Genomic DNA, 25,777 nt, shown 5'->3' on the forward strand with positions numbered 1-25,777 from the left:
TGCACGAAAAATATGCAATAATGTCTGAGTGCAAGCCCATCTGCCCTTCTTGTATTTGCATATATATTATATATATATGGAGAAAGAGAACTGCTTCTGGCTACCGTAATAAAAATTGTGAAAAACTTCGTACTAAAATATAGGAAACAACACAGATATTTATTTTACCCTAACAGTTTCGGCTGGCGGTCCTGCCTTCTTCGGAGGATGTAAGTGAAATGTAACAGCCATGGCCGAACCCGCTGCACAAGGGCCGCCCACCCAGTTTGGGGGCCAGACGATACTTAAAAAAAGGCAGAAAAGAGAGAAACAAATAGAAAAAGAAAGATAGAACTAAACAAGGAAGCAACAGTGACAAAACGAGGCAGGGAAAGAACAGCGTGAGGAGAGGCGGAGAGCCGCCGGAGGCGGGCGAGGCGGCGGGCTATGCGCGTCTTATCTTCGTGCGGTAGATAAAAAGCGGCGTGAGCAAGGGACCTGCTCGTCCCTTGCTCACGCCGCTTTGTTAAATGCTTCGTTAAGTATAATGGCTAAGTATCAGTACCTGCCAGAAATTTGGCAAAATTCACTGAGCCAGAAAGACGAACCACTGAAAGGACCACCAACGAATGATACAGGAGACTGAAAATACGCAACTAGATTGAATAAGACTCAGTGCAAATTACAGACGTCGCCTCTGCTGCACCGAACCCAATACAAACATCTTGCCAAAGCAAGGGCAGATTGGGTAATGAAAGGAATTTGGTACTAAGTGTAGTAAGTTTTCACAGTTGAGATGTTCAGCTTGTTTGCGAAGTCCGGTTTACTTAAGCAAATGCAACAGGAAATGTCAGAAATTCCATATTGTAAAATACAACAGCCCAGTGGAACCGTAATGCAGGATTGGTAACTCGCCCTTCACTGAACGACCCAGCCAGTTGTCCTCATTCATCGCTGTCGTCAGCAGTTGCGGACCACAAGGAGGTTACCAGAGAGTGAAGGACGTAAGAAGGCAGCCATTTATTCATGTCAGGTGCGAATACACGAGGAAAAATTAACAGAAACGAACCACACAAGTATCGTCAATTTTCCCTCACTTGTGTGCGTGTCTGCATGGCTAACGATTTTCTAGCATGAGTCGCCACCAAACAGTTCAACTTGTTGTCGACTTACCCACCACCATGACATTTTCTATACCACTGAGATTACGGCGTGTGCAATTTACTATGTTAACTTTAACAAGAGCGCCGTCGAATGATGTAATATTCTTTTAGAAGTCAATTGTACGTTTTGAAGCACTTGTTACCACACTTCATACAAGAAAACGAAGGTTTATATTTTTCGCATAGATTGTCTGTCATAACGGCACATGCCGCTTTCTTATGTGGTCATTAAAACACGTAACATTTTTCCTCGAATACGTGCCTCATAAATCATACAATGAATCGCATGGACTGTGTTATACCTTCTCTGCCTTCACTCATTGTGGGAGCTTTCCTGACTGGAATGAAAAAACGGAGTGACGTAAAATTCTTCATTTCCGTGTGTAGCTTGTATGGCTATGCTCTGACGGTGTGCAATTCTTTATTATACGAAAACAAATTGCGAGACCAGGCGCCAACCTGTTGCTTTTCCATGCGTGGCACACCTCCGCGTCGACTATGCCGTACGTGGACGCAGTTGTGTCCAGCAGGTCGAAGAGCCACTTGACAGCACAAGGCAGTGCGTCGTTGACAGTCAGAATGTTGTGCAGAAAGTCGTCAACAAACTTCTGTATAGTCCCCTGCACAACAAAGGTTTCATAGTTTACAGCAAAATATTGACGACGTAGGTAAGAGAATTGTTAGCACGTCGAATAATTTAATCGGAAGTTCGGTGGAAGGTGGGCGGGCTTGTGAGATTTACCCCCGTATTCTAGAACGTCCCTTCCTTCGACGCTTCACCTTGACTTGAGAAAGTTGATGGGAACGTCGTCTCTAGACAGAATAAGTAACCGCGTATCAGCGATAATCTGCAGCGGTTCTTGAGAAGTGTGGCATCATTTTCAGTCGAGCAGTGGCGCTGTCTCAACTCGGTCAAGTGAAGGACGAAATTCGAGTCGAGGTTTGTTTGAGAATACGGGGGTTACTTGTGAAGCCCAAGTTTACTACCTAGACACATATATTGGCGTTCTAAGTATAAGTGGCTGGCATTTGATACTTTAGTATACGTTGCAGGCTAAGTACTTCATTATGATATTAAATATCGCAGATAATTTTGAGAATGAGAGTGAGAAATTTCCTAATAAATCAATGAAGTGATGTCCAAGTGCAAGGCTGAGTGAACCATGTGTAGCCTGGATTCCGGACGTCATTCTTTAAGACAAGGTGCTCCGCATTCTATAGTGAAAATAATAAATGCGCAATTTTGAGCGATAACCTAAAACGTAGCATGATAACCGTTTAGGTGGACATGGTATGTAAACACACTCGTAGAAATGTTAATTAGCTGATTGCTCTAATTCTGGTCATTATGCGCGATTGGTTTACGTGACTACCACGCCGCCTGAGAAGCATGTGCACAGTTTCCTTGTTCTTCATTTTGCCGCACCGCTTACATTGTACATTTTATATGAAAAAAAAAACAAAAAAAAAGAAACAAAATATTTTCGCTGTGACTACATATTTCTGTGTAAGTCTTCCTGCTCTTTGGTTTTCATGCACTTCGAAGCGGCTCCTTGTTTCTCTGTGATGCATTGCCATGTTGAGCCTTGTTAGGAACAGTTTCGTACCTCTTGTTACAAATTATCTCGTTTCGTGAGCATTTCCTCCTAGGTTTAATGAAAATAAGTATTCTCAAGCAACCATTTTGTTAGCAAAGGTGGTTGGTACTCGTCTCGCATTCGCCAACTGGGACGTAAATATTACGATATAAAAACAACTCAGCTAACAAACGCAGCACCAGGCTTGGCTTTCAGTTTTACATTATGCAGAAAGAACGTGCTTAATAAGAAGAAAATATAAGCAGAGAAAAGGATGTTTTGCATCTAAAAGATGAGTCGGTAATGAAAAAGATGTTGCGTCAGCAAAGGCAGTGTTGCAGGACTCGGCGGATAGCGAATGATACCTTTGTGGACAGCAGCCTGGTGAGGAATATTTCCGGAATGGACTTGTGCCGCTGGTCCTGTAGAGACTCCTGGCGGTCATCCAGGGGTTTCACCAGGTGCCAGTACTTCACGGTACTGCCGTAGTGAGCCTCGTAATTGTTGTTGCGTGCTGGCAGCGTATTGATTGGTCCATACGTAGCCGTGCCTTTGCGTGAAAGGAAGAACATGACACTTAAGTTCCTGAATAAAGTTAGAGAATGAAGACTCAAAGTAAGTTTGAACGTTTTATCTTAGATCTTCCTAGCTTTCTTTGGAGCAAGCTGAGGAAGCGCGATCACAATGTGCGTCGGCTGGGCGAGCTGCAATCGTGACCCAGTTAAGTACAGTACTTACCACAGTTAACAAAGATCTCAAGAACGAGGAAAGTGTTTAAAGCCGACATCTGGGACGTGATTTCCGACCGAACGTCGACGATATGATGCGGCGACATATGTGGGACGAAAGGCTCGCGAATTCTTTATATCTGCGCGATCATATAAATTGATTGATTCTTTGTGTAATTTATATTTAAATTTTAATAAAAGATGTATTCGTTTGTACCAAGCACTGGTGCATTATTATAGATATTTTACCTTGAACATGAGGAATGGCGCTAGACTTCGTTGACATGAGATATGATATACCAAGGCAATCTTATCTTTCCTCTCCCCCCCCCCCCCCCGCACCCCAGAAGAAAGAAAGGAATGGGTGTTATGATCATAAAATTCAGCATCAAAACAGTCTTTTTTGTTCAGAAGGCATCTGTGAAATGCGCAGTTGAGGAAGCATTGTGCGCTGTTACATGCGTAATCTTCTTGTTACAGCGCCACACCATATTTTCCACGACCACTTGCTGGCTTAAATATACCGACAATAACGCTTGTTGAGGCAAACGCTTTAGTCCTGTTGCTACAAGCGGGCACCGCACTGTTGGCTTCGTGGTCAATTACGTCTATTTCTTTGCTGCACTTTGTTTATTACATCTCACACTAATTATGCAAACCACTTATGTTCCATGTTACATCCAATAAAACTGGTGGCAACTGATCTACTTTGACAGCAATGACGACAACTATCGTGCAAGAGAAGAGGAGCAGCCGGCGCTTGCAATGGCACCAACCTTATATACATTTAATTTTATACAGGCGTTGTATCGACAGCCAGAACATTTTCAAGTACCCCCAAAGGCCTAATGGGAGTCTCTGCAGGTATCTGAATAATAATAATAATCAATCAATCAATCAATCATTTATTTAACGTGCCCAGGAACAACCGTGAGGTCTTTGTGAATATTTTGTGAAGAGCCAGTTCGAAGATCTTTGATGTGGCACATAGTAGAGAAATCGGTCGATAATTAGAAACATCTGTCTTAGAGCCCGACTTAAATACTGGGAAAACACGAGCAGTTTTCCACATGCTAGGAAATGTGGAAGTGTCCAGGCAGTTATTAAATATCGTAGTCAGTACTGGGACAAATATAGTACCATATGCTTTTAGTATGGCGGAGGGGATGCCATCTGGGCCACATGATAAGGATGGTTTTAAGCGCTTAATGCATTCGCTGATAAGATTTTCATCCAGCGACAAAGCACTGGATGAGCTAACTGCCTTGGGCTGTTGTCTGATATCAGTGCTGGAGTCTGAGGCCTTATAAACGGATGAGAAATGTGTGGCAAAACAGTCAGCGACGGCATGCACTTCTACCCCATTTGAGTCTAGTAGTCTGAAGGACTCTCCGCTTTTGCTAGACCGTTTACGTACATACTTCCAAAACTCAGCCGGCCTGTCAGAGGCGCTTTTTTCTAAGAATTCAATGTACGAACTATGATCCCGTTTATATAGGCGTTTAGAGAGAGTTCGAAAAAAGCTGAACTCTTCCTTCCACTCGCTGGATGGAGAACATTTAGATTTCCTGTGTGCGTGATCTTTATGCTATAATAATAATAATAATAATAATAATAATAATAATAATAATAATAATAATAATAATAATAATAATAATAATAATAATAATAATGATAATAATCAATCAATCAATCAATCAATCATTTATTTAACGTGCCCAGGAACAACCGTAAGGTCTTTGTGCAGGCGCACGCAAAAAAAAAACAATAAAAATAAACTATACAATACAGACAGTCTTCAGAAATAAAAAGAGCAAATACACGTAGACAAAGAGAAATGAACACAAAAGGGGAGGAGTAAAATAAGACAACACGAGAAATATTGAAGGGGAATGAAAAATTAGATTGCATATATACAACTATGCGGAAAGACGGAGAAGGGAAGACTTTGTACATTGTGCCATACTATGTCAAAACAGTACAAAGCTCGGATAAAAACAATGATTGTGGACTATGAAAAATGTCAAGATCAAGAAAATTAACATTATAGAGACTTTGTATTCTGTGAACGGTAGCGTGTTGGAAGAAGCAGGCGGGTACATGAAACGGTCTGCTCTCTCTGGTTAACTTACGCGGAATTCGAAAATTAACACAATTGAGAAGTACAGGGCAGGATATGATACCGTGGACTAGCTTGTAAAGAAACAAGAGATCAGAATGATTTCGTCGGCAGTGAAGTGATGGCAATGATAATAATTCAGCAGTATTTGAACGAGATTTTTTAGCAAAGCGATGGTTATATATGCTAAGGAATTTTTTCTGGACTCGTTCAATGGTGTTACCGCTGGATTGAGCAATGCCATTCCATATCACGGACGCATACTCCAGTTGAGGAAGACATAGCGCGGTGTACAATTTTCGGAAGGGCATAGGAGAACGGAATTCTCTAGACAATCTGCAAACACAGCCTAGGGTGCGAAGACCCCGCAAAGCAACACGCTTAGCATGAGCAGAAAAGTTTAACGTGCTATCAACAACAACACCAAGATCACTGATCTCATAAACCTTGCATAAGGACACAGAATTGACAGAGTATTGAAATGACACGCTAGATGTTTTGCGAGTGATAGACATGAATTTTGTCTTCGAGGCATTCAGAGAAAGGTTATTAGCGTTGCACCATTCGGAAAAAGAGCGCAAATCTGACTGCAGCAAGCGACAGTCGTTAACTGAATGAATTTCCTTAAAAATCTTGATGTCATCGGCATACAAGAGGAAAGAAGAATTACGAATGGCAAAAGAAACATCATTAACGTAAATTAAAAATAGGAGTGGGCCTAATACTGACCCTTGAGGGACCCCACTAGTCACTTTATACAAAGAAGACGTTTGGCCATTTACCGCTACATAACATATCTATTGAGCAGATAGCTCTGCAGGAGATTCACAACCGACAAGTCAACATCAAATTGCGCAAGTTTAACCATAATCAGTGTGTGGCTGACTACGTCAAAAGCCTTGCTCAGGTCACAGTAGAGTACGTCAACCTGTCCTCTCTGAGAAATAGGTGTGGAGATCTGCGTCATGAAACTAGCAAGATTTGTGGTAGTTGAGCGGCCAGCGAGAAAACCATGTTGATTAGGAATCAATGAGCTTTTAACACTAAAAGACAATATTTTGTGAAGAGCCAGCTCGAAGATCTTTGATGTGGCACATAGTAGAGAAATCGGGCGATAATTAGAAACATCTGTTTTAGAGCCCGACTTAAATACTGGGAAAACACGAGCAGTTTTCCACATGCTAGGAAATGTGGAAGTGTCCAGGCAGTTATTAAATATCGTAGTCAGTACTGGGACAAATATACTACTATAAGCTTTTATTATGGCGGAGGGGATGCCATCTGGGCCACATGATAAGGATGGTTTTAAGCACTTAATGCATTCGCTGATAAGATTTTCATCCAGCGACAAAGCACTGGATGAGCTAACTGCCATGGGCTGTTGTCTGATATCAGTGCTGGAGTCTGAGGCCTTATAAACGGATGAGAAATGTGTGGCAAAACAGTCAGCGACGGCATGCACTTCTACCCCATTTGAGTCTAGTAGTCTGAAGGACTCTCCGCTTTTGCTAGACCGTTTACGTACATACTTCCAAAACTCAGCCGGCCTGTCAGAGACGCTTTTTTCTAAGAATTCAATGTACGAACTATGATCCCGTTTATATAGGCGTTTAGAGAGAGTTCGAAAAAAGCTGAACTCTTCCTTCCACTCGCTGGATGGAGAACATTTAGATTTCCTGTGTGCGTGATCTTTATGCTTCAGTGCACTGATAAGTTCAGATGAGAACCAGTGGGGATATTTACGTTGTTTAGGTGTATACTGGGGAATAAAATTAAGCATGCTGCTCAGTACAAGCTCCGTAAACCGATCAACCTGGTCATCAACATTAGGTTTGTCAGTAACCTGTGACCACTCAACGGCGGACAAGTGATGATAGAGGCCCGTGTAATCACCTCGCTTGAACGCAAATCTTGGAGATTTGTTTACGTAACTGCTGTAGCTCGTCGTTTCGGCTGATGCAGATAATCGTACGTTAAGTGGTGGGTGGAATTTGTCCGGACGTACAAGAGAGATGTTGGAGCGGGAAACTTCAAGGGGTTGATCGTTTGACACACACAGGTCTAAGACGTTGCCACTGGAATTGACGACTGAATTATGTTGCACTAGGGAATTAAACGCCAGAAAGTCCAAGAGCAGGCTGCACTTTTTCTCTGTGAAATGATTGTAATGAGAAAATAATAATAATAATAATAATAATAATAATAATAATAATAATAATAATAATAATAATAATAATAATAATAATAATAATAATAATAATAATAATAATAATAATAATAATAATTTATTTAACGTGCCCAGGAACAATCGTAAGGTCTTTGTGCTGGCGCACGCAAAAAAAACGATAAAAATAAACAATACAATACAGACAGTTTTCAGAAATAAAAAGAGCAAAAACACGTAGACAAAGAGAAATGAACACAAAAGGGGAGGAGTAAAATGAGACAACACGAGAAATATTGACGGGGAATAAAAAATTAGATTGCATATATACAACTATGTGGAAAGACTGAGAAGGGAAGACTTTGTACGTTGTGCCACACTATGTCAAAACAGTGCAAAGCTCGGATAAAAACAATGATTGTGGGCTATGAAAAACGTCAAGATCAAGAAAATTAACATTATAGAGACTTTGTATTCTGTGAACGGTAGAGTGTTGGAAGAAGCAGGCGGGTACATGAAACGGTCTGTTCTCTCTGGTTGACTTACGCGGAATTCGAAAATTTACACAATTGAGAAGTACAGGGCAGGATATGATACCGTGGACTAGCTTGTAAAGAAATAAGATATCAGAGCGATTTTGTCGGCAGTGAAGTGATGGCAGTGATAATAATTCAGCAGTATTTGAACGAGATCCAGAGTCATTTTTAGCAAAGCGATGGTTATATATGCTGAGGATTTTTTTCTGGACTCGTTCAATGGTGTTACCACTGGATTGAGCAATGCCATTCCATATCACGGACGCATACTCAAGTTGCGGAAGACATATTGCCGTGTACAATTTGTGTAGGGCCATGGGAGACCTGAATTCTCGAGATATTCTACAAACACATCCGAGAGAACGAAGGCCCCGCATAGCAGCACGCTTAACGTGAGAAGAAAAGTTTAACGCGCTGTCAACAACAACACCAAGATCACTGATTTCGTAAACCTTGCATAACGGCACAGAATTGACAGAGTATTGAAATGACACGCTAGATGTTTTGCAAGTGATAGACATGAATTTTGTCTTCGAGGTATTCAGAGAAAGGTTATTACCGTTGCACCATTCGGAAAAAGAGGGCAAGTCTGACTGCAGCAAGCGACAGTCGTTAACTGAATAATAATAATAATAATAATAATAATAATAATAATAATAATAATAATAATAATAATAATAATAATAATAATAATAATAATAATAATAATAATAATAATAATAATAATATTTCTATAATGTTTTGAGAAGCCTTTGTACCTGAATATACTATTCCGGACATTTTCAAGTTCTATCATATTGTCAGGTTCGATTGTTTTACAGGGTTGCTACGCGCTTTCTGATTGGCTTCCAGAACCGCGAAATTTGACAACGTGGAAAAATGTCATGATTGTCAACCGTGAAAGTGAGATGATGAATGTAGTTAGGCTGATCATAACGGCATGTATGAAGGTTAGTACTACGATATTTATCGAAAATGATATGTGTATCGCCCCGTTATACAATGTAATAGGAAATGTTGATTCAGTGGCGGCAAAGCACCGGTCAGTCGGCAAGCAAACATTGGTGCGGCGTAGGTTTCGGTTTGTGAACTGGGCCTATTCATTCAGTTTACTCGAGGTCTAGCGTGCATGCGTGGTTTTCTATATGCAAGCTTCGACAACGGCGCGTGCCTGGACGTGTTTACCGTGCTGCGCAGCGACGAAGGACGGGTGCCGAAACAATGGTAGCGAGGAGGAGAAAGCTGGCGACACGGTCGGTGGCTCCGAGTCTCTGAAAGACAGCGCATACTGCCTCGTGCATAGAAGGTGCCGAGAAAAGAGAAAACTGATTACTGCAAAGATGCGACGTCATAGTGATACGATTAAGAGCGCTGGCCTGATCGGATTAAGAAGGAGTCAAAACAACCATTTATATATTGAAGTCAGCGTGCAGGATCATTTAGACCAGAATCGAACAATCGTGCCTCAAAGCTGCCTTTAGGGGGTTGTAAAGGGGGATTGTGTGGCACCATAAATTCCAGAAGTGCTTCCTTCGTTACATTTCTCTTCAGGAGTCACGGGAGTATGCACGTCGTTCTCTTGTTTGTGTTGTTTTGCCTGTATTGAAAGTGTACAAGTTTGGTTGTTTGTAATAAGATAGCAAACTAGGCGAGTTGGAATATCCTCATGATAGCCAGCGCAAACAAGACGCAGAACTAGAAGAATGTAGACGACACAGGCGCTGGGCGCAGCGACTGTGTCGTATGCAGTAGAGTGGGATAAAGACGGAAAGGCAGCGCTATAGAACGAATACAAAAGGAATGAGAAGAAGACAGGACAGCGCATGTCCTGTCTTCTTCTCCTTCCTTTTGTATTCGTTCCAGCGCTGCCTTTCCATCATTATGAACCCAAACCATGTTGCCCACCTATCTGTTATTCTGGGATAAAGACGTTAGCGCCAGGCTTAGAATGGATTCTGCCACCGAAGGCCAACGACGCTAAAACGAAGAGCGAAAAGAAATAGAACTTAGGTGCTGGTGTTCTAGAACCAAGCTCATGAACCTACCGTTCTTGCAGTATCGCCTTTTCTTGTTGACAAGGCTCATGATTGCTGAATCGTGGATGCCATAGTGAGCCAGCGTGTTCAGTTTCTGGCATCCGCTAACCGTCTTTGTGGTGAGGTCCTCGTCTTGAAGAATAAGGTGACCACCTCTCCCGTGCCGCCATTCTGCAACCAAAAACGCGGCTCGGTCATTTTTCCCAGATATAAGTTTTGTCCACCTATTTTACGTTGGCGTGGCCAAAATGATCATTGTAAAGATATTTACATTATTACATAGAACTTGTTGCCCTTGCATGAAATCAATCAATTGTCAAGTTTTGCAAGTCATGGCTCAGTCCATTGAAGCATGGCAATATTTATACCAGAATTAATATTATTGGTGTCTTTGACATCAAAAGTTTTCGGTATGCTACGTGCTATGCCACACAAATCTATTTTGCGAAGGAGCTCAATTCAGCCGGAGACATCCTGGCAGGGTGGGAAAAAAAACAGGAACTACGACATTTCGACGGTGGTTGAACTGTAGCCTTTCGATGCATCAAACATATTGTCCCGTTTGGCATTCATGTCTTCTTTAAACTAACTGGATCGTTCGCTTGTCCAGATTGTTATAGATGGTACCACCGTCTCACTTGCTTGCTCACTATACTTATTCCTTCATTTCTTTCTTGCCTTTCTGTCTGTTACTACCCCTTCCCCAGTGCAGGGTAGCAAACTGAATATTCATCTTCTGGTTAAGCTCCCTGGCTTCCACATAACCTTTATCTCACTCTCTCTCTCTCTCCGCTATACTGTCTTTCGATCAAGTCCCTCCTGTCCGGTCTGTTCTATGTCAAGAACAAATGTCATTGGCTCACCGAGGTCAACCTCTGATATCAGTGGCCTCATTGAGCATGGCGTGTTCTTGTAGAGGGCGTCCAATACTTTGGCTTTCACTTGGCTGATTGTGTCACAGTCGTTGACCCGACAGAAGACCTTTTCATCCTGATCTTCTTGCACAATCTGAACGACCTGGATGAAGACATCAAAAGCTTGTCGGCGACTCACACTGTGTTTGCACTCTCTGTCTGACCGGTTACTTCGGCGTTGCACGATTGCGCGGCACAATTGCGCAATCCGTGTCAAACTAATACGAGGTTATCTAGGCAGAAAAAAAGCTCCATTTCCACGAGTTCTCGAATTCAGAGTTGTAGTCTATGTACAGCATGGTTCACTGTTAAATGGAACACTCGAATGAGCAACTTTCATTTTGTTGGCCCCTTAACGGCTAGTGGATGCGGAAAGATTGTTCGTGCACATTACTGGTCTATCATAAGGGTTCCGAACTATTAATCACCAGTAGTGTTATGCAAATCTAAGCCACTATGCTTTTGTAGGTGAGCGAAATCCGGACATACCCGAAACGCAAGTGTTCCCTTTAACAGTGGACCCGTCTGTACAGTGCGTGCGGTCATCGCATGCACTATACATAGACAATGTCGGACTGCATTGCCAACTGTCACGTGCCCTGAAAAATTCTTTTATACAAAAAAAGTTCGCTTGAAACTATTTACCTAGTCTTCCACAGACGTTACTTCGATATGAGATACCATGATGACCTCATTCGTGAACTTTTAAACATAGTCGCCGCCTGTACTTCGCTTTTAGTCGTTTTCTATCCTACTTGTCTAGCCAATACACTCTATTTAACCGCAATCTAACCTGAAGTCAATTTTACAGGCAAGTCGTATACCCATTCGTTTAATTTGATGACATATTCTTACTTTACTGAAGAATATAAAGGGAAAACATCAACACTGTCAATTTCATGCCAAAGCCACAGTACTGTGTCTTCAGTACGGTTGCCTAAGGGCTTCTCTCATTTGCGCACTTCTTTCGCAACAGGATGTGTGCAAAACTTTTTTGTCAACAATTTTTCAAACTACGACGTGCTCTTCACTAACTGAGGCTACAAATAAGTGAATGCGTAGTGATGCGGGAATTTTCGGGCAGCGTCGCCTTCGGTTTTCGTTCTTGCGTGTTTTTTTTTTTCTCGTTTACGAAAGCTCCTCTAACGATAACAGTTGTTATACTGCTGACATACGTTGCTAATGCAGGGTCTGATGCTCATGTACAGAATTAGTCAATCCTATAGCGAATGAGTGTGGTGAAAGAAGAGTGCTTGCTCGTAAAGAGCAGACATTCCCATCTTGACATTATAACAATCTTGATCAGAATGTGCCCATGGGATGCCACACAGTGAGAAGGAAGGAAATACAGACCATGCCTTTATGACGGCATTCGAAGCGCTGCAAGCTTTCTTTGAGCCTGCGAACTAATGTTGCCGTGCACCTGATCAAGTTCAGAGTTTCAGCACAATTTCCGGTGTTTCGTTAGGTTCTAGTACGTTCTGCAAGACGCAACAACTGTTCATTAGAATACAGATATGTTGCTTTATTTTACTGCAAAATGTGGCATAAATTGCAGTGTAGCAGATAAAAAAAGTAAATCGCATTTCTGCGGCTGAAGTATTCGATTTGTAAATGCCGGTTGGGTATATATGTAAATTGACCAACCATTAAAAAGTTCTGATTGCCTTGGCGCATGCGCCAATTTAAGTATCTCATGCGTACGATTTGACGTAAATATAACAATATATTGCATTTTCGATGTGCCTTACACACATCTGTCTGATTAGTGTCTGGTTAGTTTTTTTTTCTGCACAAAACACTTTGTTTGGTTCTAGCCATTTTAATTTCAATTTTATTTGGTTTGCATATGCGATACTTCTATGGTGCAGGGTGAGCATCTTTCTTTCTAATCTGAACTACCGATTTTCTGTTTGGTTAGTGTCGCTAAAATATCGTCGCTGTTAAACTCACCACGGTGGAGTAATCGATCTGCTCTCGTAGCAGTCTCTCTTCGGAGAGTGAATAGCGAGCATCGTGGGTCACAGCGTCTACTGGGCCCTTCTCCACTTGGTGCTTGATGGCGCTGAACAGAAGGAAGAGGGACCTTCCTGCGTGCTCCTGCAAGAAGGACAGACGCATCGTGAGCCGGCTGCCCGTCATCGCATTTTATATTTTCGTTCATAAATAATGTAATTAATTCATATTTATTTTTTCAATCGTCATTCGTTTTTTCAATCGTCAATCGACTTCGTTGGTGATTGGCTCAATTTGTCGTCACAAATTAAGGCCCCTAAACCGAAAACAATATTTGGTGTGAGTAATTGACATACTGCAACAGAGTACACGAATACTTTCATGAATATGCTTTCAAATCCACGCGGATCGCCGGCCTTTGTCTCATTCATAGAGAGTTATCGGATTTTCAAATAGGCAGGTTCGTATATTTCCATCATAACAGTACATATGTTGACTTATTGCTAAAAGAGCAAATAGAAAAAAGACAAAAGGAGAACACACAGAAAAATTTAGTCCAGACGACAAACTGGTTCATCGAACCAGGGCGTAACAAATTAAAGTGTACACAACAGCCCAAATGCGCGCGTCTCTTGTGTGACGTAGTGTTTTTTTATTTGCGTGCTTAACAATGTCACTAGAACTAACCAACTAGACCCTCAGATATTCGACATAGCTCATGTGTTGAAGGAGCATTCAAGTAAACCAATCACTTAATCCTTGTACATCCCACTCTCCTTGGAGAGAACAATTATGTTGGGGCCACAGAACGCGTCTTTCTTAAAAATGTACATGCTCCAACATGTAGCGGTTGCATAAGCATTTTAAGGCAATGTTGCATTGGTCACAGGCCGCGGTTATGACTTGTTGCAAAAATTTCAGGCCATTAAAATGCATTAAAATGAACCGTGCGATAAAAATGAGCTGTCCTCCGGCATTCCCAATCTCCACATCACCACACACACACACACACACACACACACACACATACGCAACTTTACTTTGATACAGATTTATTTCCTCTGCGTTGTTTCGCTTTCGTACCTTTATGTAACCATACATGCACAGCGCCATCCAGTTTGTTAGCATCTTCTCAACGACGGACTCAGTCCTGAAAGAAAGAAAGAAACAACAAAAGAGACATCATGAGACACACCTTGTAGAACATACTGCTAGGCGCACGGTTGTTTTTGCGTCAATTATGCTGCAAATTGTTGTAGCGCCTGTTACATTCACTGCGTCAGCGCAAGCTTTCAAGTAAAAACTCCATTTCATATATGTTTGCGCATTTTCTAGTGTACTTAAATAAAGGCTGAATTGCATAGCCATTGCATCACTCACCTTCTAAGCATGAGCTGAGGATGTTTCGTGCCAACGTACTTTTCCACAAGCCGGATTAGGAGCTCTCTCAGTATGCTGCAAAAGAAGTCAAAGAACATAACCCCTCAATTAATGTTATACAGTGTAACTATCAATATGCTAGCGTCAATGAAATAAATCCAGCCGAAACCACCCCTCTGTTAGCAATACACATGTGCGGACATTAACAAATGTATGCACTCACTCTGTGGCGTACTCCATTTTGTCAAGCAAGATGATCATGAGAAGCGACGCTACGTTCACCCTGGAAATGACCGGGAAAAACTTCGCTTAGTGAAGGTTTCGTGTTTTCGCCCCGGAACAGTAGACACCGACAGGGCGTTCACAACCGCGCGAGGCCACTTACTTGTCTCTTATGCTGAACGTATTCTGGTTTTCTAGAGTGTCAATGAACGTCAGAAGGAAATTCTTGTTGTTGATCAGCATCTCGAAATTTGTCATCGCGACCTCATAGTTGTTGTAAGGACCGTTGATTTGCTGCGGGAAAACATTCCTTTAGTGAAAAGCAAGAGCAATATTCTTCATAAACACACGTACCACTGAAAGGTGTGTTCCGTAAGTTATCCCCGCAAAATATGCCAGTAGTGTCGCACAAAACTTCAAGCTGTGTTTTATAAAATTAAATCTTGACTGACGCGTAGTGGTCAAGGTTAACGTCTATTCATTGTGCACATGCATAATTAATACAAGCAGTCGTCTCAGAAACGTATGACAAAAGGCGACAAAAAGCTGCTGTTGTTGCACCAATAAGATGAGATTCCGCTTGTTGGGTGTGTGTCGTATGCAGTGAAACAGCGCCGAAAACTGAAGAAGACGAAGAGAAGATGGAAAGTAGAACGATGTGCATGTCTACTCTGTGTTCTCTCTCCTTCAGTTTTCTGCGCTGTTTCCCTGTATGCTGCAGCAAGAATGTGCCATATTCTCACACACAAAGTGCGACCACGAATACAACTCATACGCGAGTTTTGGATCAATCGAAATGCAAATAAATATTCGTGGCAATTCAATCATTACACAGAGGAGGGAATTATTACACGACGTATGTGGCGCCGTAATGCTACGCCCCGAGAGACCGTATGCGCTTCCACGAAAGTGGCCCTGCCACACAGTGTTGGACCGTTCAGATGCATTCGCTTCACGCCGTCCTTTCCGCTACACTTCGTCATGCTGATGTTGCTGTTGCGACAGGAACCCCGTCCCGCAATTTCTTCGTTTACTTCGTTCATAGGAACAATTTGGACACATATAATGGTCCGTTAGTATTGCGTCAAAACAAGCCACGAAGTGGCAGCGTCTACAATGGAGAATACCAGCAATACTGCTTTAAAAGGTCTGCACTTTTGCGCCAGTATAGAACGATAACTCGATGTATACGAAGGTCATCATCATCATCATCATCATCAGCCTGACTACGCCCACTGCAGGGCAAAGGCATCTCCCATGTTCCGCCAATCAACCCGGTCCTGTGCTTTCTGCTGCCACGTTATACCTACAAACTTCTTAATCTCATCTACCCACCTAATTTTCTGCCTCCCCCTAACGCGTTTGCCCTCTCTTGGAATCCAGTCAGTTACCCTTAATGACCACCGGTTATCCTGCCGGCATGCTGCGTGCCCGGCCCATATCCATTTCTTCTTCTTGATTTCAACTATGATGTCTTTAACCCCCGTATACGAAGGTACGTGTGGTCATTCACGAGCACAGGTTATTTGTGTCAGAGAAGCAACACAACGTGATTTCTTTGCCGTGTGATTCGGCTGTACCTAAGCTGTTGAGTGCCGCGGTATACTTGATCTTGTTTCAATGAGCCGGCACGGCTCGAGCAACACGCTGCCACTCCGTCTTTTCTGTCTGTTTTGAAGGTTTCCGTTAACTGTTCGCTTTGCTGTTTCTTTGATACAAGTAACCTCTGTAAGGTTGCACATACTCGTATGCAGTATATATGAGCTTTAGCTTTCTTACATCTAAAGAACGGCACTGACTTTCCAGCAGAGGAGACGTGAGCACAATCCTCGCGCTGTCCTTTAACGCGATATAGCTGCTGCATGGTAGAATTAAACGAGGCGCTTACGAGTGTTTCTGATACACTGAGAATTCATTAACTTGCATAAGCTGCAATCTAAATCCGAATTTAAAGGGAAGGAAAAGATCTAGTACAGGGAACAGCAACATATTACGCGGCATTTGTTAGCAACCCAAATTCCGGCACCTGAATTGACATTCTCACCAATATTATGTAGTGTTTATCATCATCATCATCATCATCATAAAAAATGTTGGCGGGCGTTTGAGCTTCTCCTCCAGAGTAGAACGCGATAACGTAATCGGGCCCCGTTCGCATTGCCTTCCCAATCGATAGCCTCGCTTCGCTTCTCGCTGGACATATCAACCATGCCGGAAGGAAAAGAACGTCTGCACGCGTAAAGTTAGCCATTTAAAGCTGTCCTACAATGCCTACTGCAAGTGCAGTTGCGAAGTGCCCACCACGCCATAATCCTTCCTTTTACGAAACAGCAAAGTACCCACTACGCATCCGTAGGGCACCATGCGAAGCTAGCAGCTGCTCACTTTGTTGATGCTTTTGCTGATGATGATGAGAAAATATCCCTGAGCGCTTTGTTATGGGGGGGGGGGGTGCTTTAAACCCCGCACTCGTTGTGCGATTACCATGTCTTGACGCCTGGCGCGATTCTGCGCTTCTGCCACGCGACGTTACATGCGTAAGGAGACTCCTCGCATCACGTGACATTCGTATATAGGTGCTTTTTTTTTTTTTTCGAAACAGTTTCAAGCAGGGCATGGCTCTGTGGTCGAACACCTGTTTGCCACGCAGAAGGCCTGGGTTCGAGTCCCACAAGAACCGAAGTTTTTGATTATTTATTTGCATCTCTCGAATTTTCACTCACGGAAAACACTGATTTTCCCTCAAAACCAACGACGCCGATGCCGAAACCGGAATTTCTGCGAAACGTGCCCTTTCACGCTATCGCGTTAACATCAGCCTGTTTCATGTCTACCGCAGGACAAATGCTTCTTCTAATTATCTCCAGCTCACCCTATTCTTGCGCGAGCCGATTGTATAGTTTTCTCGTTCATTAAATATATTCACTGCGAGTCAAACGCAAAACAGCCAGAAATTTGTCAGCGTGCTAATATTTATTGCTTTAAAACGGCGAGGTGAGGTGATATGCACATTGTTATCGAAAGTATGCACTTCTTGCCGATGTGCCATGTTTAGAAAAAACTATGAGCAAATAGTGGCATAACGTAATGGCAATAATCGTTCTCGGGTTTATCTTCTCTATTCCCATTCGTCATTGGTACCTTCACTTCCTTTTGCACTTACCTTGACCTCCTGCAAGATAGGACTGTTCGGTACACCTGGGAAGAACACTTTCATAATGTACGCCTTGTGGTCAAGGGTTGGTATCCCCGTCGCTTGAATGTCGTTGTTGAGGTCTGTCATGTCAGTCTGCAGTTCCGCAAAGGCTGCGCACACGCGACGAAAAGTGTGCCAGCTATTCACGGCTTACTTACCGAATCACATTCAGCGATCGCCGCAGCTTCAAATGATAAGCTGCAGCTGCCATCGAGAACTTCTCGCTCCGATGCGACGCTGTTATGCCGCCTTGGGAGAGATGTTGCATTCACAAAGGCGTACTCGTTTCGCATCTGTATGGCGGACACCTCTACATGCGACACATGCGGAACCGAAGAGACAACTGAACACGTCCTGTGTAGTTGCGCTCGCTACGACACCCAGCGATGCCCGCTCCACATGTTTTTAGACCAACTGGACTCGAGGTCATTTTCTTCAAACAAGATTCTAGGACCACGGACATGCGCGTCGAGGGCGCAGAAGGCAACGAAAGCGCTACTGAAGTACTTGAAATCAACTTATCTGAGCGACCGCCTGCAGTCTGGATGTGCTCCCCGAAGTGTGCTCGTGATTCTGTTCATTCCTCTTTTCTTCTGTCTCTCTTTTCGCCCCTGTATCCCTTTCTCCCAGCAGGGTAGCAAAGCGGACGTGCGTCTGGTTAATCTCCCTGTCTTGCCTTGCTTTCTCTCTCCCCCTCTCTCTAATATTTTCATTAGACTCATCATTGAAGCTGCGGCGATCGCTGAAGGTGACATTTTTCGCAGATTTCAAAGCGGAAAAACTGCTGCCTGCCGAAAAAAAATGGGCACGAGGACAGCAAGCATTCGCCAGGGCTCGACGCTATGTTGTGAATACTACTACTACTACTACTACTACTACTACTACTACTACTACTACTACTACTACTACTACTACTACTACTACTACTACTAATAATAATAATAATAATAATAATAATAATAATAATAACAATAATAATAATCAGATGAACAAGAATAAGAACAACAATTAAATAGAATGGCGAATTCAGTCCTTGAAAGACACCATGAAAGTTGAGAACAGGGCTTTGCGATTATTGTCATGCGTTGCTGTTGGTGCGCAAAGTTTGCAAGCTATGCGGCATATGGCACAGAGTGGTAGGCATCCTACCTTGCTTGCACTCGGACCGCACACTGTTCTCTAGTGTGTCCATTTGGAGCTGGATTCTTTTGTACTCCCTCTCGGCCTGCGAGTTTTTGTGCTTCAGTATGGCCAGCGTCACGAGGCTTAAAAGCATCAGCACTGTTCCCCCGGCTGCGATGGCTCCCACAGTCTCCGGTGGGAACTCGTAGATTTTAGCCACTTCGTATCGCAAGTAGCCGACTTCGTAGCGCAAATTGCTTCCGACTCGTACCTACAAGAACCAAAGAACGAAGGAAGAAAGGGAAAGCACATTTAGGCCGTTAAGTGTTATGTTTATTATTTAAAGGCGCAAGCCTTTATGTCTCATGCGAACCTGACCTTCAACGAAAAGCCGGCGTGAGTGACGTAAAAGCAACAGATATCACGTGACTGCACGAGCTACGCGTTCACTTCGATCTCGCGGCATTCGTATGACTAAAATTTAAAAAAAAAACAAGAAAGCGGCACTCGCGTGAGTGTGCAACACCGGAGGAGGCTGAAAAGCACGAAATGAGGCACGACGAGCCAAATGCTTCGTCCGATTCTGGCGGGACGTTTCAATGTTTAACGCATCCGCACTCAAGCTTGCCTCAGTGCCGATGCATCTACATTGTTATTCTGGGTCTGCATTACTATCCTATCTACATTACTATAGTGGGTTTGGAGAACTGTAACCCCTGAAATTCTGTCTGTTATGTAAGCTCCAATTTGTACATGATTAGAAAAAAAACAGCGCAAAACCACAGGACACACAGGAAGGGAACGCACACAGCGCCCTTCCTGTGTGTCCTGTAGTTTTGCGCTGTTTTTTCTAATCATGTACAACCAACAAGCCCAGCTCTCCGCACTTTCCAATTTGTAGCGCCAGAAATGCTTCTCTAATGCCCTTGTCACACGGGTAAGCTTAACCGCTGTTATACCCAACTGCAGTTAGTGGACGTAACCACAGTTACCGTAAACCAGACAGCTGTTTGTGCTCAGTAAACTCCCGTACAGCGTTCGCAAAAACTATCATCATCATCATGCTGGCGCGCGCTCTCTTCGTCTTCTTCATCTTCTGCTTCGCTCCCAGAAGACGTGCGCCCGGCGCGCGCTCTCCCGCTGCGCCGATTTTTGCGACGTGGGATGCAATAACTCAGATGGGCGAGAGAACGAGTACAGAGGGAAGGGAAGAAAAAGAGAGAGCGAGAAATAAAGAGAAAGAAAGAAAGAAAGAAAGAAAGAGAAAGAGAGACATAGAGAGAAAGAAAGGGAAGAAACAGCAAGAAGATAGAAAGATAAAGAAATAGACAAAGAGAGATAGAAAAAGAAAGAGAGAGAAACAAAGAAAGAGATAAATAAAGAGAGAGAGAGGAAGAGATGGAAAGAAAGAGTGAGCGAGAAATAGAGTCAGAGAGAGAAAAAGGAAAAAGGAAAGAGGAAGGGAACGTGACGCAAAATCACGTAACACTAGTCACGTGACATAAAATCACGTACCACTAGTCACGTGACATGTTCCCTTCGAAAAATCACGTAACACTAGTCACGTGACTTGTTTCCGCCAAAATATTACGTAACACTAGTCACGTGAAATGTTTTCGCCAAACCCATGTCGTTTAAGTGAGGCAGGGACACGGGCTTGGGAAAGGCAGCTTCTTCCTCGGGAGTCCGAACATTCGCTCCGCTGTTGGTTCCAGCCTTGCACCCCTAGTGCAAGCTGCTTACATTTTTTTAGGGAGAGGGGGAGGGGCAAGTTGGCTAGTATTGCTCTACTTACGTGTTTATGGCGCGATTGATAGACTGTCAAAAGAATGGCGCTTCGCTGTCTTAACATCATCTGTCGCTTTTCACAATTTCGATCTCGCGCCATAAATATGTACAGCAAGTGTCTATCTTTTGATAAGTATAACAAAGTTGGACATAAATAAAATATTTTGCAGATTGCTCAAGCTTACCACAACCACAGGCAAGTCCATCTCTGTACGATGGCCGATTTCGTCGGTGCTTGGTGGCTGAACGTCTGGGGGAACGCAGACCAGCTGACTCATGCTGAGCGATGTTAGGTTGCACGGTCGCGTGCCAATTGTGACATTAATTTCGGGTTCCGTAGTGGCCAATCGGAGCATTTCGCCCTAAAAAGAAAGCAAACCGCCGATACATTCTGTTATTGTTCTATTTAGAGATTCAGCAAAAACGGGACGAATGAGGAAAGCGTGAACCACCTCTTTTCATTGGCTCGTCCATTTTTGTTCATACGTTGTTACTCTGTTGAACTACAACACGAATCAATCGCCTCAGATATCACGTTTTTTGCACATTAGCTTGCATATATAGGCGACAGTAGCGAGGTAATTTGCTATAATTGTGGAACGTTTATATTGAAAAATAGGGCTGAAACAAACAAGGACTAACAAATGGAAGTGCACACACAATAGCCGGCTTAGAGCAACAAGTTTGGTGGTGGTACGGAAATAACCATACTGAATAATTTTTGAAATTCACGTCTGTTTACCATTGGTTTGACATGTGAGATGTATACTTGGCTTAATACTGGCTTAATAAAAAGGCCGCATAAACTCAAGTGTTGTGAATAATCAAAGTGCCGCCGACATAGACTGGCTTTATATCCTATAAACCGTGGCAAAACCGAGAGAGGAAGTTATGATGCTAGTAGTAAGCATTATTTCTTTCTGACTTTACTTTCAGTGCTACACAGAACCAGGCCCGTAGCCAGGAATTTTTTACGGGGGGGCACTTGCTGAAAACCTTGACTATTTGACAAAAACACCTATTTTCATTATTTATTTTTGGTAAAAACGCCTACTTCACCAAAATTCCGGGGGGGGGGGGGGGGGCTGGGCCCCTCGCCCCCCCTACCCTGGCCACGGGCCTGCACAGAACTGTAGTTTTAAACAAAGTTCATAATGTTCACGACTTTGTTACAAAGGATTCGCATTGTGTGATGGAGGTTATGCCTGTGATAATAGTGCGTAGTTTTCCTATGCTTATAGTTAAGTGTTCAGCGGTTATTTTTAGTGGGCCTAATTGGCCTTTTATCATTTCAATATCTGACAACTACATAATTGCATTTTCTGCCATTCTACAAACCTCAATGACGAGCGGCTCTCCCTTGTAAAGCTTTACGCCGTCGTTGTCGAAGGGAAAGAAGCGTGGGTCAGAAACATAGGTAAGATCCGAGGCCACATCAGGGTAGAATTTGTTCAATTCCTGCACCGATCGAACATCATCCATTATGAAGCCGATGCGAAGCCTCACAGCATCCAGCTCTTCGACTTCGGATCCGCCTTCGGACACCACTTTCGTCTTCACTGCAGTGTTCCTCTGGTGCTGCCCTCTGGCCACGGCGTGTGCGACCACATCGGCACTGTCTCCTTGTTCTTCGTCGTCGTCGAAGCTGCTGTCCCGCCCCGGGTTCCTCAGAAGCACCGCCGGAGAAGGGCAGACCATGACGGAGGCGTTCAACACGTGGCACGACTGCGGTGTATAGGAGAGGCGGTTAAATCAAAGCATGCATATACAGTCGTGCATAGTTGAGGCAGCTGGTTACTCATGCGTTGTAATTAAACAAGTTATTCTGCACAAAGTGTGCACCAAATGTACACGGAATGGAGTTTCGGGTCCCTCAATTCAACTGCGCAGGCGACAGGCCGTTAGCTTAGCTGCACTTTGTTATAATGAATGCTCATGTGACGACTTATCATGCGTCGTTATTGTCAACATTTACTTCACGTGAAGCACGATAACTCGGATGGCACAAAATAATGCCCTATGGAAATGTCCGATGCGGTACAATAATCTGTCCTGCATAAAAGAGAATCGCATAGACTCAGTTGCGCTGTCATATTGCAGTCTTCGAACTCCCTCCCTATCTGCGTTATCCTCGTCTCTAGTAGGTATGGTCGTGGGTATTAGCAAACATAGTTAAGGCGTAACGACAAGCAGTTCTTGAGTTGCTCAAGGAGTGCTTTCTCCAGTATTAAATGAGCTTACGGATACGGTCAAGTAGTTTTTGAGCGCAGTTCTCGAACTGCTTGTTTCAGGACTCACACGCCTGTAAGCTAACGCGCGCTCCCTGCATAGACTTGACGGAACGATGGTCTTGAAGCTCAGCTCGGACTCTTCAACAAAGAGAATATTTCAGAGCGCGTATGTATTTCGGCGTGCACAAGGCTAACAAGTTAATCAAGCAGACTCCGAGATTCACCTCACCGTTTCGTTTACTTGGCGAAACCTGTTGAACACCGCCATACGTGGTTGCTGGATAGACGTCAGGTTAGTTCCGTAAATATGGATGTGTCTTCCGCCACTGTAAAGTGAATGTCATTAAAAGATTTTCAGTACTTTACGACACACGCTAGTAGCACATTCTCAACGTGTCTGCAGTTTGGGACTAAACAAATATTATGTTGTTTGGCAACATCAGTTCGAAGATATATATGTTATTGATTATTCTGCCATTTTCGAATGAAGGCGTTATGGCAAGAATTATATAGTTATTCATCACAATGCTGCTTTAACCACGATCGCATTCAATGTAATAATAATTGTTAGAACGTAATGTCCCAAAACCACAACACGATTATGAGGAACGCCGTAGTGGAGGGCTCCCGAAATTTCGACCACCGGGGTTCTTTAACGTGCACCTAAATCTAAGTACACGGGCCTCAAGCATTTTCGCCTCCATCGAAAATGCAGCCGCAGCGGCCGGGATTCGATTCCCCGGCCTTGAAAGCATGCATTGCAGTGGCAGCATTCGTTTTAACAGCGGAGCTCTTTCAGCCGGCAGTAATCTGTCCAACGCGAACAAAAAACCTCGGCCGAGTATGCGCCAGAGGAATTGGTCACGCCCCAATTCAGAGCATGTGCGAGCGTTAAGCGAAAACGTACACAAGAAAGTGAACGAGAGAGGGAAAGAGAGAAAAAGAGCGAGATAGAAAAAGAGTGTCATAAAGAAAAAGAAAGAGAAAAAGAGACAGAAATAAAGTGAATAAAGACATAAAAAGATGGGAGGACCGAGAAAGGCACAGAGAGAGAGAGAAAGAAATAGAAAAACAGATAGGAAAAACAGGGAACAAGAGACAATAATAAAGAAAGAAAGAAAGAAAGGAAAGAAAGGAAAGAAAGAAAGAAAGAAAGAAAGAAAGGAAGAAAGAAAGAAAGAAAGAAAGAAGGAAAGAAAGAAAGAAAGAAAGAAAGAAAGAAAGAAAGAAAGAAAGAAAGAAAGAAAGAAAGAAGAAAGAAAGAAAGAAAGAAAGAAAGAAAGAAAGAAAGAAAGAAAGAGGAAGCGATCAGTAGAGAGAGAAAGAGAAACAAATAGATACAAAAAATAGATAAAGAAACAGAGAGAAAAGGAAAGAAAGAAAAAAGTAAAACGTTTTTAAACTGCGCGAAAATACCAGGACACAAGCAAGAAGACACAGAGAACACCGCAAGCGCTTGTGGTGTTCCCTGTGTTTTCTTGCTGGTGTCCTGGTATTTTCGCGCAGTTTAACTACGTCTAACAGCAATGAACCAACTAGCCCGCCAGAACGTATTGCTGAAAAAGAATCAAGGAAGGCCGCTCAACTGCGCTCTTCGTTCAGTCTTGGCACCACTAGTGCGATGCTGCCATACTTTTGGCCAATACATTATTATTTATGCATGTAAGTTAATTTACACTCCGCACCTGAGGAAGCTTTTGAGCGGTTGAATCCTGTGCAAGGAAGGGTCCTCGGTGTAGAAAAATGGATTGCTCAGGGTCAGGTTGGCACCATCAATACGCAGGATCAGCTGTGAAACTTGGTACGACGGGTACGGAGACCTGGACGTCCGGCAGCTGATTTGGCTGCTGCTTGCTAGAGACCTGCGAGCGTGGCATACGGTGTAAGCACGACTTGCTTTGTCAACGATGTGTCATCACGTGCTAAGACTGTGATTTGCTTATTTCTCGACTTACATATAATGTGCTCATGTACACACGTAAGCACTCTTAGCGTGAACACGGGAGAGCGTGCCGCTATCAGCGATGCCTACCTACACCAACGCGAGGCTTGGCGGCCCCTGCGCAGTGCGTTAGCGGCGAGACTGTTTCGCCATCACGCGCACCGCACCATCTGAGCGCACCTTCGTCGAAGGCGCTCAGCGATGACGCGGTGATAAATTAACCACGCCGCGAACGAACTGCGCAAATGCAGGGCTTCGTGTTTTTATAGGTATACGCTCCACTAACAGCACAGTGCGGCACGCGCTCCCGTGTTCACGCTAAGCGTGCTCACTGCCGTACATACACAAGGAGCGGAAAGCATTGCGCTTTTAAACCATGAGGACTGAAAACATAACGATGAAAAATAATGGGCTACAAGCAACAAGGAAGGGAGGTAAAAAGAAGGCAGGTCACAGGCATACGTTACACAACAGGGTTGAGATATGCCGCATGTGGGTGTCATGCTTGCTAAAGCCGAGCACATCGCTAAAAGCAGCTTCAGCTCATGTGCATTCGAATACTCCCTCCCACTTCCCCTCCATTTTATGCACATTTCGTATTCCCTCCCCTATTTAATGAAAAAATAGCACAGTGAACACATGTGAGATATATATTTTGTTGGCTACCGCTCGCCTCGATTGCGGTGTTTATATGAAGAATATGAAACAAAATGGTGATGAAACA

At 43.4% G+C, this 25,777-nt stretch overlaps 1 protein-coding gene and 1 long non-coding RNA gene across 2 annotated transcripts in view; one reads left to right on the forward strand and one right to left on the reverse strand.

Annotated features, from left to right (window-relative positions):
* Positions 1-22,658, forward strand: part of LOC119396964 (uncharacterized) — a 39,419-nt gene extending 16,761 nt beyond the window's left edge. The window contains exon 3 of the long non-coding RNA XR_005184512.2: positions 22,446-22,658. This is a non-coding gene — a long non-coding RNA (uncharacterized LOC119396964). The remainder of the gene's footprint in view (positions 1-22,445) is intronic.
* LOC119396963 (plexin-B) overlaps positions 1-25,777 on the reverse strand; it is a 203,955-nt gene that overhangs the window by 5,204 nt on the left and 172,974 nt on the right. The window contains exons 20-34 of the mRNA XM_049417291.1: positions 24,797-24,973; positions 23,341-23,437; positions 22,219-22,605; positions 21,066-21,242; positions 19,120-19,363; positions 17,938-18,080; positions 14,938-15,068; positions 14,776-14,835; positions 14,553-14,627; positions 14,256-14,322; positions 13,170-13,316; positions 11,166-11,319; positions 10,312-10,473; positions 3,085-3,269; positions 1,602-1,762 (exon numbers count right to left, since the gene is read on the reverse strand). Coding sequence (XP_049273248.1) covers positions 1,602-1,762; positions 3,085-3,269; positions 10,312-10,473; positions 11,166-11,319; positions 13,170-13,316; positions 14,256-14,322; positions 14,553-14,627; positions 14,776-14,835; positions 14,938-15,068; positions 17,938-18,080; positions 19,120-19,363; positions 21,066-21,242; positions 22,219-22,605; positions 23,341-23,437; positions 24,797-24,973 — 2,367 coding nt within the window. The remainder of the gene's footprint in view (positions 1-1,601; positions 1,763-3,084; positions 3,270-10,311; positions 10,474-11,165; positions 11,320-13,169; positions 13,317-14,255; positions 14,323-14,552; positions 14,628-14,775; positions 14,836-14,937; positions 15,069-17,937; positions 18,081-19,119; positions 19,364-21,065; positions 21,243-22,218; positions 22,606-23,340; positions 23,438-24,796; positions 24,974-25,777) is intronic.

Source organism: Rhipicephalus sanguineus, chromosome 6 (genome assembly GCF_013339695.2).
Source record: "Rhipicephalus sanguineus isolate Rsan-2018 chromosome 6, BIME_Rsan_1.4, whole genome shotgun sequence".
Lineage (NCBI taxonomy): Eukaryota > Metazoa > Arthropoda > Arachnida > Ixodida > Ixodidae > Rhipicephalus > Rhipicephalus sanguineus.